At 38.0% G+C, this 13300-nt stretch overlaps 1 protein-coding gene across 1 annotated transcript; it reads right to left on the bottom strand.

The window, feature by feature from the left end:
- Nucleotides 1-1764: 1764 nt before the first annotated feature.
- On the bottom strand, nucleotides 1765-13295 carry tgm2b (transglutaminase 2b). Its single transcript, XM_079459615.1, has 13 exons — nucleotides 13193-13295; nucleotides 10008-10187; nucleotides 7589-7807; nucleotides 7275-7393; nucleotides 6635-6763; nucleotides 6270-6450; nucleotides 6006-6141; nucleotides 5457-5560; nucleotides 5121-5360; nucleotides 4275-4550; nucleotides 4024-4184; nucleotides 3642-3778; nucleotides 1765-2531 (listed from the first exon to the last, which is right to left on the bottom strand). Exons 1-13 carry the CDS (start codon nucleotides 13194-13196, stop codon nucleotides 2381-2383), a joined length of 2037 nt encoding a protein of 678 aa, XP_079315741.1. The 5' UTR covers nucleotides 13197-13295; the 3' UTR covers nucleotides 1765-2380.
- Nucleotides 13296-13300: the final 5 nt, after the last annotated feature.

Raw genomic sequence — 13300 nt, forward strand, 5'->3', positions numbered from 1 at the left:
AAGGTCTATGACCCTAAAAAATATCAGCCCCACTGGAACATTTTCTGTATATCATGTCAACAGCTGAACAATATTTGAAGAAAAACAGTCGTTTGAGATTTAGTGACTTAGATTTTTTCCAGGATTTACTTCTACAAATTTGTGTCTATTTTTTTATTTATATGAGTCTCTAGGTTAAAGGAACAGCTGGCTCAAAAATGTAAATTCTGTCTTCATTTACTCGCTCTCAAGTTGTTTCAAATCTCTATACAGTTCGTTGTTCAGAACAACACAGGGAAAGATATTTGGAAAAATGCTTGAAACCAAACAGTTCTTGGCCACCATTGATTACCTAGGAAAATGTATAATTGTAGTCAAAGAAATATATCCTACAGATTTGGAACCTTTTAAGTAAATGATGACAGAATTTGTTTTGGATGAACTGTCCCTTCGAGACAAACTGACAGCACTTCAGGCTAAAACAAGAAAACTATGCAATACCTTCATTCATAGCACTTAAAACTCTGAGCGGAATAATGTCCTAATCACCACCTTTCATCAGAAGAGGTGCCAGCCGGAAAGAGAATGCCTAGTTGTGCAACAACCCCAGGCCAAATAAAATGTCTAGGCAAGGCTAGTCAACTGCTGGCCCGCCAATCATCTCGAGACTTTAAAGTCCCAGTGAAATGAAAAATTACAATTCTTATTTTTTCATGTAATATTGCAGCATTTATAGTAAATAGCTTATCAATGTGGATCGTTTCCTTTTTTTTAATTGATGTACCCTCATAATCTTCAATTAAAATATGAAAATGCACTTCCTCCCTGAAATGACTATCCATATCAAATGACGTAAATGATCTGTTAGCTCCTCCCCCTCAACTGTCAGTCTTCTATCAGTTTCATTTCAAAATCAATTCAACAGCTGGTTTTACACATCCAATCAATTTGCAGTGAAAAATGCAAGCCACACCCACTAATTTTCTCCTTTGAAATTCCTTTTCACCCGGAAATGTGTCAGAATACGAAAGTAAAACGGCAACTTTTTACGGAAGTAAATTCGCAACTTCCGGTTCACCAGTACTTTCAGAACTGTAAATGCATGTCCTGCGAGGCCACACCTTTCAGGGTCCAGACGCTGCTACGTACAAAAGTAATTCCCACCACTGTTATTTACAACGTTATAATCCGCAATCCCCTTTTATAAAACTTTTTAAAAAAAGCTTTATAAAACGGCAGTTTAATGCCACAAGGGGCAGGGATTACTTATATGCTGAACGTATAAGCGTTTTTGACTTTCAATAATTCAACCAAAATTCAATCTTTCAAATACCGGATGCAATATTTTGTGTGCATGTTTAAATACATGACCTATAAGTAAAAGTAACAAAAACAGTATAAAAGAAAAGAAATGCAGAAATACGAAATAACAGAAGAATTGAGGACATGGTCAAAAAATTCTGGCCCGCACCCTATATGTACTTTTGGAATCTGGCCCTCAAAGAAAAAGTAGCCTAGTTGAAGACCATGTTCTAATGTGTGTCTGAGAGGAAATGTGTCAGGAAAATATAGCCTCGGGAATGACTTTTAAGGGATAATCACTTTACATTACAACAAGTGCTATAGGCTACTATATGCGTTTCGCAACTCTAATGATGAATTCGATATGTTTGATCAATGCAAGGCCAGACACGATGACTAATATGTACAGATGAAAGTCTGGAAAACTGTGTACATAACTGTGTAGACTTGTACTACTTCCTACAGATTAATAGATGATTTCCTGATTTATGATTGACTGCTTTTAATATCTGATTTACCACACATTGTTGCTGATAGTTTTGTCTTCATTTGAAAGATAAAGCAGGTTTAAAGTCAGCATCACATTTCATTTTATTTCCAAGAACCAACATTTGAATAAAGATATTACGTATAGCGATTGTATCCATCAAATACTGACTGAATCTCGACTGAGTAAATATTCACTGTTACATAGACTGATGAGAGAAAGACATAATGAAAAACATTGATGAATACAATGATACATAAAGCAAACATTTGTTATACTAGTCAAAGTCACATTGTTGTTGCGTATAACTTTTCATTGTTGAGTTATTGATTTGATAATGTGCAGTTTTATTTCTGCTTTACACATCTAAAAGCAAACAAACCAGGAATGTTGCAGGTTGTAAGTATCAAATCAGTGTTGTACAAATACAAGACGCATTGATAATATCCATTTGTGCTATACTCCATTGTATGCGACAGCATACTGCTTAAGAAGCCTTAACTTTTCACATTCTTACAAAAATACTGTATATAAAAGATATAGTTATACACGGACAATACTGATAAGTAAACGTAAAAAAAAGATGATTCCCTATCAAAGGAATGGATGATCTTATTTTCCGATGACAACATTCTTGTATCCTCTGACGTGACCAAGCTTGTCACTGTCAAAATCCACCAGAAGTTTGCGTAGACCGCTCTGGGTGGGAGTAAAGTAGATTTTAACTCTGGCCTCCGTCCCGGGCTCAATGCTGCAATCGAGTCTGGAGGGAATAAATATTTGCATGTTACACTCACTTGTAACCACACAGCCTCCCATCTGATAATCCTTGTTTATTATTTTTAGGTGTAAATGGTTTGACCTCAGTAACAAAAGATAATTGCATGTAAGAATCGTTAATCACTAAACAATTTAACATAAACATTTACATTTGAGTCTGATTTCAGATGTTGGCTCAGAACTTTAAAGTCAACATAGTGAACTCCATTTCTTGATCTGTTAACACTATTACTGCATAACAGAACTTTGTACTGTACCGTATGTTATAATCGCAATACAAACAATTATTGTGTAACATTATTACTTGAAAATGTTAACATGAACACTTTATCTCAACTCATTTTAGGGGCAATTGTTAATGGTGATTTGTTGCTAAAGGTTGCTAAATGACGCTGTGATTTCGTCACGCGTAACATCACAAAACTGCATAATTTCATAGAAAACACATAATTAAAAAATTCGTTTTTTTCTGGCATTTTGACAATTAATTATTTTCCCATGAGGCATCATTTCGTAATTCTTTTCTTACTTCGAAGACTGAGACTTCACAAAAAGTCTTTGCACATAAAATATTCCAATGCATTTATTCGTATTTGCCGCTTGTTTGTATGGTGTCTCTTATTGTCAAAACGCCTCTCGAAATGCTTGCTACGGATGCGAAAAATGCAGAAAATCTAACCCAGTCTGTTTCTTTTTATGATGAAAATATCAGTGTGGCATTGTGTAAATGTGTTTGACACAATGTTAGGTCGTATTTTTTATGTGCAGAAGGACTCAATGTGCAATGGCCTTAAGTCTTCAAAATGAGACATAGCTAGTGTATGTTATGAACAGCATGAAAATAAATCTGTACAATAACTTTTTTGTCTGAAAAGTTGTAAAATCTATCAAAAATGTCATGATGCCACCACTGCCATTTAGCTCATCTAGTGTGTTGTAGAGTCACAGAAACACTACTTGTCTAGAACTCTTTAAATTCTCTCGTCTCTTTACAATAACCTGTGATAAAGTCTTAAGGTAATGCACGCAGTTTCAAAGTTTCTCTCGATCGTGCTGGCTCATTTTTAAAACATGAAGCAGTTTGATTTCTTACCTCTCAGTTAAGCTACGGCCACCTGTGAGATTGGCGCCCTCTATTGTGAAACAACAGCCTTTTAAGGGATCTGTCAGCGGGTTCTGTAGGGTGAGCTCTGCTGCCAGCTTACGGTTCTCTTTGGGTTCTCCAAGAATCTAGAAACATTAGAATGCAACTGTGATAATAATCAGACTCCTTGGGCCAACTGCATAACTATAGGTGCTAAATTAAGCAGTCTGGATAGTCCAAACTACCTTTATGTAACTGACCAAGTTATGACCATTGTTATGAGATGACAAACTTTTTGACTAGTCTAGAAGTTTATGCAACCGGCCCCCATTGCAAAGTTATGAAGGTGGCTGTGAATGGCTGTCATGGTAACCATGAAGAGCATCCATACCCTGATTTTGATGTCAGGGTTGTCCAGCACGATGTCACGCATGGCCATGACTGCTTCCTTGGTGCTGTAATCGATCAGCAGAGCGCCCAGACGAATCAGGTTGTCCTCTGTTAGATTGTTACAATATTTGCTGTAGTTCAACCTGAGTGGGACCTTCCTCTCTGTAAAATCATACAAGAAGATACTTTTTGTAAAACAAACCATCTTTACACAATGAACATCATGTTGCATTGAAATGGCCACCAACCAACCTGCTCCGGGTGCGAGCTCGACATTGAGCAGATCTTTGAAGCCGCACTCCTTCCCAGTGACTCCATTATAAGACCGGGCCCGTGACGCAAACACCAGACGACACTTCTTCTCCGTCTGCGTGTTATTCGTCACTATGGCAAACACGTCAAAGTCGCAGCCTTTTCTGATGTTCGCAGACAGCTTGATGGTGACCTGCAGCCCAGGGTTTGGCTGCTCGTGCAGTAACTTGTTCTGGTGGTTGGCTTTCTCAAATACCGCTCTCTCCTCCTCAGAACCTGGAGCAGAGATTGTGAATCATCACCAGTCATATCCCTCCACATCTGAAGCTTCCATTAAAATATTTACTAGAAAGTTTTCGTCAGAAATTTGTGAAATCGGAGAAACAGTTCACCCAAAAATGAAAACTCCTTCAAGTTGTTGAAATGATCGTGTTCTGATGAACACAAATTTTTAATTTGGAATAATGCTTGTAACCTAAGAGTTCTTGTCCACCATTGACGGCCATAGGACAAATTGCTTTATACATTTCTGTGTTCTGTTGAACACAAAAGATGATATTTTGAAGAATGTAGAAAAGCAAACAGTTCTGGGGAACTTACTATGGCAGTCAAAGGGGTCCAAAAACTGTTTGGTTACAGGTATTCTTCCAAATATCTTTCTCTGTGTTCATCAGAACAAATAAATGTATATAGATTTGGAACAACCCAAGGGTTATGATGACAGAATTTTTATTTTTGGATAAACCGTCCCTTTAAATTTTTATATTGATGTTTTACATTTATATTAACTATGACACAATGTCAGTAGAGTTTGAGATTATTTTGAGATTTCTCATGTATTCTAACCTTCTGGATATTTGTAAAGGTGTGTGATGTCCTCTCTCTCGTCCCGGCCCATGCTTTTGGTGCTAATCTTCTGGCCAACCTTTTGGTCATACACGATTTTCTTTGTGCTGCCATCATTATACTTCAGGAAGTACACTAAATCTGCATTCACCTCGGAGAACACAAACGGAGCGTCATACTTCAGGGTGAGTTCACCCTCCTTTATCGCCCGCACAGGAACCGGCCCGCAGCAGTACACCCCTGAGAGACACATTTCAGATGACACAATTTATCATTCTTATATATTTAGTATATTTTGTTCCTGAATGGCAGTAAGCTACAGAAAATAAGACACACCTTCACTCTTCTCCTGTGGCGTCGGGTCACTCACTTGCCAGCCGTCAAAGCCTGGAGGAAGATCAGGTCGGGTCATCCAGCTCTCCACCCAGCAGTGGTAGTTCCTGAAACAGAACCATGAATACAAGATCAATGAGTGTGATTGAGACACACACAAGAAGATATTTTGAAGAACTTTGGTGTTCCAAAGATGAAGGTCATACATACTTATACATGTGTAATTTAGATAAACATCTCTAAAGTATTTTTACATAAATCTGACCCTGCCTGTTAAACCCAGCTCACGTCATGTTTTGTTATTTACTGTTTTGTAAGAAAATTCTGTGACAATATGACATTAATATCTTTAATATTGACTGAGTAAGGTCATGTCAAAGATTGAAATCATATCAAGGATTTAAACGAAACTTTGATTTTGTTTTCTCAAAATTACCTTTTTAAACTTCAGCCTGGATTTCACAGACAGGGACACAAATGTCTGTATTAAAAAAATGGAATAACCCACAAACAGTCTGACCCACAACCTTTAGCTCAAGCTGTTGTTCTTACCATATCATATCTCTGCTTGTACCGTCCGGTTCACCTTTCTCATTTACATAATGCTCAATGACGAGATTGCTGTTGGTATCGTGGGCAGAAAGGTAGTTTGTTACGACTCTGCATGGAATCCCCAGAGCGCGAGACACTGAGAACAAGAAAAAAACTGCTTCTGTTGTGTACGTTAAGAACATGATTGCAGACAGATACATTGCGAACGGGAAAAATAAAACAGATGCACATTCTATGTGGGAATGTAGGAGGATGTTGAAATACCTGTGCAGGCAACAGCTGCAAAGACCCAACACTGACCATAGCGCACAGCCGCACAGGCCGCGTTGTCCCATGTCCTCAGAATGTCAACACTACCCCTCCACGACATGGGACTCACCCCACCGTCAAACGTGTCCTTCCAGCATCCCTCCAGGACACCACTATCTCTGTCATTGCTGTTTATCTGAAATGGGAAATAGAGGTGTTATAAAAATGCATTGTATTCCTTCCACTGTCATCCAAACTCCAAATGAGGGACAATTTAACATTGCATATTAAAAATTGTTGACTTAGCTCAACTACGCTTCACATAAAGAGCATTGTGTTGTGCATGTGATTGGTCTGTAGCCGAATGAATGGACTCTTACCATAGCACTGAGCACTCGTGTGACGTAAATGACGTTTCTGCGTCCAGAACAGTCCTTCCCAGGGTTTCTCTTGTGTTTAGGATTCATGTCCAAGATTCTCAAACAAGCGTCCAGTATTCCTTCTTCAAACTGAAGCACACGATAAAACAGAGACACATTTAAAACATACCTTTTACTGTATTTACTCTGTATTTTAATTGGCTTTACAATTTATTTTCTCTTACTATTTAATATGGTAACAATAGTTTCTGTTAATAAGAAGAATAATTTGACTTTTAAATGCCAATTAAAGCAGAAGAAATTACTTAAACACACTAGATAGATAGATAGCTAGACAGACAGACAGACAGACACACAGACACACAGCGAGAGACACAGATAGAGATGCTGATAGATGGATGGATGGATGGATGGATGGATGGATGGGTTGCTTGGTGGTTTGTTGGATGGGTGGGTGGTTGGATGGATGGATGGATGGATGGATAGGTAGGTAGGTGGGTTTGTTGGATGGATGGATGGATGGATGGATGGATGAATGGATGTATAGATGTATAGATGTATGTATGTATGTATGGATGGATGGATAGATCAAGCCTCTCCACAGGAACATGTGCAATTGTTCTGGTGTGTTTTTTGTTACCTGTCCAAAGTCCCAGGCCAGCGGTGTGAGATAATCTACATTGCCCCTGAAGATGATACCATCCTGAGCCAAAACATACTCCGCCAGTTTTTCCTTGCTGTCCATGTACACTACATCCCCTGTAAATAATTATATGTTTTATGACTGTGTATGAATCTTCACAGATTTCTGCTTGTACCTGCCAGTACCAGCTTACAGTTACATACGAAGTTATAATCAAGCTGGGAGGAGAACAGGATTTCCTGGTGTCTATCACCTCAAGGCACATGGCCAAAGCATACGCAATACACGCAACAACATCTGTTATTACTTACCGGAACACCAGGGGTTGAACAACAGAATGAAATCAAATTGAAAGCGTTCCTCTAGAGTGAGGATGTAGCGGCCAATGGGGGCGTCAGGGGCTGCACACACCGAAAGGCAAACGGTGTCTCCAGGCGGACTGGTGACCGCTGCACTCCAGCATGTGGTGTCGATCTCATCGCTGAGGCTGAAGACAGCCCTGGTGCCGTACTGCTCTACGGGCTGCGGGCCTATGAAATAATCACAGTTCATAACAGTGATTAAACATTGGCAAGAATCTGTAAATACTTTGTTCCAAGACCTAATGCTGCCTTCTGAGATACTCCCATTTGGAAACATTTGTGTGTGTGTAGGAATCACAGATATAAACTGAATTTGTAGATGTGTTTGCACGGTATGTGGAAGGAGTCTTTTCTGATCAATATTTCATCTTTTTTCTTTTTCATCACAAAACTGAAAATTACTTTTTTAGGGTGTCTGAAAGTTTCCAGTCCTTGAAGTTCATATGCTTGTATATACTATTGTCTATTTCTGAAAAAAAATAATTTCTTTCATCATTTATTCACCGTCATACCATTTCAAACCTGTATACCTTTCTTGATTCTGCAGGAAACAAAAGAAGATATTTTGAAGAACGTTGATAACCAAACAACATAGGCCCCCATTGACTTGCATTGAATTGACACGAAACCACCAAATCATTTCTCAAAATATCTTCTTTTGTGTTCCATTGAAAAAAGCGTGATGTACACATTTTGAACAACATGAGCGTGCACAAATTATGTCAGAATTGTTATCTTTGCATGTATGAACTATCCCTTTAATAAGTTTTACCAGCAAGATTCCCTAAGTCAAACAAGATCATGCTATGGGAAAAGCAATTGTTGATGGTGAACAACCTTGCGTCAACCAGCTTGGACCAACTTCAGCTGTTTAGAGCTGTCTTTTCAACAGCCAGCTCTAAACCATCTCTAAGCACGTGTCCACAGCTGCATGCCTTTAGTCTCTGGGAATGTAAGATCTGATTGAGTCCCCGCGACTTGAACCAATGAACAAACGCACTGGAATGAGATGTACTTGAAAGCATTCAAGAACAGCACTCCTCGTTCCAAAACTAACATTACATTTCCTGTTTGAATAATATTAAAATCAAACACAAGTCACGGTGTTATTGTGCCAGTGTGTTGACCTATGCTGGGAAAGCATTAGGGTGCCCTGTAGTTACCACAGTGTAAATAAAAGGAGTAAAGTCATTGGTAATATCAGAGATAAAAGTGTGTGCGATCATGCACCACCATGCAAGATTCAGCATCCCTCTGATAAGAGGATTTGGACGGTTTCCAGAGCGTTGCTAATGCGTTCATAAGGTGCTCTGTCTGGTCGCAGGTCAAAAGAGGCCGCGCCTTGTTCATTGTTATATAGTTATCTCAATGGCTCAGATCCCTCCTTTGAAGGATCTGAAAGACCTTTAAAATTATTTCCAAAACATTACTAAGTAGACGCCACTATAACTTCTGTAATTGATACAGTGGTGATGTCTCCTCACAGATTCCGCCGAACAAACCAAACGGCTTGTTGTCTTGACAGTGAAGTTATCTCAGAGTGAACAGACCTCTTCCCGTCTGTGTGTCAGGAGTTAAACACTGTTGATATCCTCTCTGGTCAATAACACATCAGAAATATGACATCCTGTTACATGGAAACGGCAGCATTACCCTAGCCAAACACAACTATTAAGAACTTTGCTGTTAAAGAAAATGGTTCGGGACACAAATTAGCCTTTGAATAAAGGCATTCCAGTGCGTTTTTACATTGGTTCAAGTCGCGGGGACGCAATCAGATAATAAAGTCCCAGAGACTAAGAGCCTGCAGCTGTGGACACGTGCCTAGAGATGGTTTAGAGCTGCCTGTTGAAAAGACAGCTCTAAACAGCTGGCATGATTTTGAAGTTGGTCCAAGCTGGTTGACGACAGGTTGTTCACCATCAACAATTGCTTTTCCCACAGCATGATCTTGTTTGACTTAGGGAATCTTGCTGGTAAAACTTATTAAAGGGATAGTTCATACATGCAAAGATAACAATTCTGACATAATTTATGCACGCTCATGTTGTTCAAAATGTGTACATCACTCTTTTTTCAATGAAACACAAAAGAAGATATTTTGAGAAATTATTCATTGGTTTTGTGTCCATTCAATGCAAGTCAATGGGGCCAATGTTGTTTGGTTATCAATGTCTTCAAATTATGTTCTTTTGTTTTCTGCAGAATCAAGAAAGTCACAAGGTTTGAAATGGTATGACGGTGAATGAATGATGAAGGAAATTTCTTTTTTTTCAGAAATAGCCAATAGTATATACAAGCAATGACGTGAGGGTAAGTCAATAATGCAGGAAATGTATTCCAAGTATTAACCCTCCGTCAGGTTTACCTGTTTCTGCTTCAAGGTGAAGCTGACTGACTCCAGGCTGGTAAGATCCAGAGTTGAGGTACAGGTTGATGGTAAAGGGTTGCCCTCTTCTCACGATCAGTCGATCCGTGCCGTTTAGCTCTGTGTAGTGGTCTGTGTTGTTAAACTTGCATGCGAGATCCCAAGTACCAATATCTAGAGCTGTGAGAAAAAAAGGATGGAGGTTATCCTGCTGCAGGTTGACTTTCACAGCGAAACAAAGAGAAGGTATACAAAGAAAGTAGACAAAAAGTTACATTGAAAGTAGAGATGCACCAATAGTAACATTTTTCACTGATACCGATTATATTATCTGCCAAAACCCATTCTGAAAATTACATTAATATTTCTTAACTTTCTGAATGTTATAATTTCATATAATGACTATCAATATTGATTCACAAATTGATTCACAGATAAAATTGCTTTTTTCAAAAAATACCAATAATCGGCTGTTATATCGATGAGTCTCTAATTTAAAGTTTATGTGAAACCAAATTTTCTTAACACCATTAAAGACCACTTCGCAAGATGTAAAGTAAACACTGGACCAGAAGTTTTGATCATTAATATTATTTAAAATCTTACATATATAAAACATCTGAAAGAAATTGAACATTTTGATTAGGATATAAATGTTCTTTTGGATGTATTCGGCTTAAACACTAACAAGTTTTAAGAAACAGTTAAAAACCCTTCTTTTTAAGATGTCTGTGCCTAAATTGGTGACACTTGATGTGTATATTTGGTCTTATTTCTTGTTTGTTTTCTTTTTAATGTATTTTTAATGTATTTACTTTTGTACTGTACTGTAGCGCTTTGGGTACTAGAAAAGCGCAATACAAATAAAATTTATTATTATTATTATTATTAAACAGCATTGTTTGCATCTTCTAAAATGGTCTACTCAATCCAAATACTATCAATAAATAAATTGTTGATGAATAATGTCAAGTTTCGTCCTTCATTTATTTCTCATTAACTTGAAATATATCGCAATACATCCAAGAGTTTGTGCACATCATTATGGGTTGTCCAAGAAGTATGATATGAGAACCATGGTATCTTGGTGTTTGTTAGCTCTTTATTGCCATTTTATTAGATAACTTTGTAAACAAACACTTTCCAGATGGCAGTCACATTGTTTCTGTGGTTACTACTTGCTATAATGTGCCTGTCCTAAAAAAAAGACCCCTTGGGTCGTTTGTGTGAGCAGCATATTACGACCGACAGTTAAATTTTAAAATTAAGCGTCGTAAGTGTCTAGCTGTCGTAAAAAAACTGTCTCGTGTTGCATGTGATATCATAAGATGGCTCTACCAACCGAGCTACCAGAACCTCAGATCAACACTCACAATAAACCCATCAACACATCGAGTTGAAAGTTTCTGGGGAGTTGCCTCCGGTGGAGGTGCTAATAAAATGAAACGCTCCAATAGGTTGTATCTTAAGGAAGGGACAAATGACCTATGGGTTGAAGATTAGGTTATAAATCACAACAAACTGCTTGAGTCGGCCATCATTTCAATGCATACCATTCATTCCATTTACAAATTCAAAACCATATTAACTCCCATGTCCTGTTTTCCATCTGAACATTTCCTTGAGGCAGGTGGGGTTGCCTGTCTTTTCCCTAAAGGCTTTCAGAGTTTGAAAGGAAAACGCCTTGGAACTTTCACACAACTTTCTTTCTCGTCTGTGCTTGAGATACACATGTCGAAATGCTTGTTTGTCACAAAAGTCAGTGTTAAGTAAACAATTGCAAAGGGACAACAAACATTTGTGATTAGAACTGCAAAAAATACCGAGTAAGAAACTTCAACACAACAGTTCCTTTACAAACGTCTATGTTGTGTTCTGCTGACATAATGTGTCTCAGCTGGACCTTGACCTGTATGTTTCAAGGTTGAGGCGGAGATGTTTCTTATGGGCCATCTGTTAAAGATGTAAAGAATGTATTGTGGATGGGGTTTATGTTTAACAGATGTTTTGTAGGGCGAAGAAATTAGTGCAAGTGTGTAATTGTGTGTTTGTGTAGATTAATAGTGTGTGTGCTCTGTGGGGTGTCATCTGGTTTCTATCAGTTCTGCTGTATTCTTTAACAAAGCTTTAATCTGGGTTTTACAGAGATACCTTCTCCCTGTGTATGTGTGTGAGAGCTTTACTCTTGGCTTACACACCTCTGTTTGACTTCTAGTTGATGGTTTTCACATTCTAAAAGTGTATGAAGCCCTGACTGTCGGTCCTTGGAGAGGTATTCTGGAGCTAGAAAGATTCCCAAATGTGTGCGATTTGATGAGTGCAAACTGACGAACAAGCAAGTAAACATCGCCTGAGGTATGAGATATAATAAGTCTTTGAATCTCCTCCCTCATTAGATTCTTTTCTGTAATTTCCATGTATGGTTATGCGACTGCCGTACTATTTTTAAATACTCTTTGTAAATATTTTAGTTGAGCACATAGGAAACAGCTGTCTATAGTCTCTTACATTCTAAAGACGTAATGAGTACCTCTTTCACTTAGATCTGTAATGTTTACATGCAGAGGAGTGGAATCTACACAGCAAACAGAAAAAATAACACTTACGCAGGGTGACGCCACACTCATGAATACACTGAACTGTATATTCATACAGAGCAGAGATGCCCCAAAATAACCTACACGGTCTAGTGTTCATCTTAATGCCAACACCTCCATCAACAATTAAACAGATATATTAGACACAAGAAAAAACATCTTTAATTTAACGTAATTTAAGGTTTAACGTGATATGCTATAAATTATAAATAAAATGTGCATTTATAAATGTGCATATTCCAGATACAGTTAAAAAGAAAAAAAGCGAATAAAATAGCATTGAAAAAACACAAACAGTGCATTTACATCTATTGATATTGCAAGTGATGCATAGGACAATCCTTATTGTTCAATATTTTACAATGTGACTGGTCCATAGTGGACAGAATAAGACAAGCAAGTTAATAGGTTGCAAATGACTTTAGTTGCTATAAAACAGTGGAATAGACTGATATGAGTCAAATGAGTTATAATAATAATATTATTGACTTAATTGAATGAAACAAAACTAACAATTTTCAGGTTATTATAGTTACATGATAGAAACATGAGAAAAACTCTTGTCATACTCAGAGTCGAGGCACTTACCCATGGCTTCAATGTCTGTGATGTCGTTGTGATCCTGTTGAGTCTGTGATATTCAGTGTGCGCGACCCGCTCGGGTCTTTATTACCGAAAGCGCGTTTCCTCTGGACG

The sequence above is a fragment of the Barbatula barbatula genome, assembly GCF_947034865.1.
Source record: "Barbatula barbatula genome assembly, chromosome: 7".
Taxonomy (NCBI): Eukaryota; Metazoa; Chordata; class Actinopteri; order Cypriniformes; family Nemacheilidae; genus Barbatula; species Barbatula barbatula.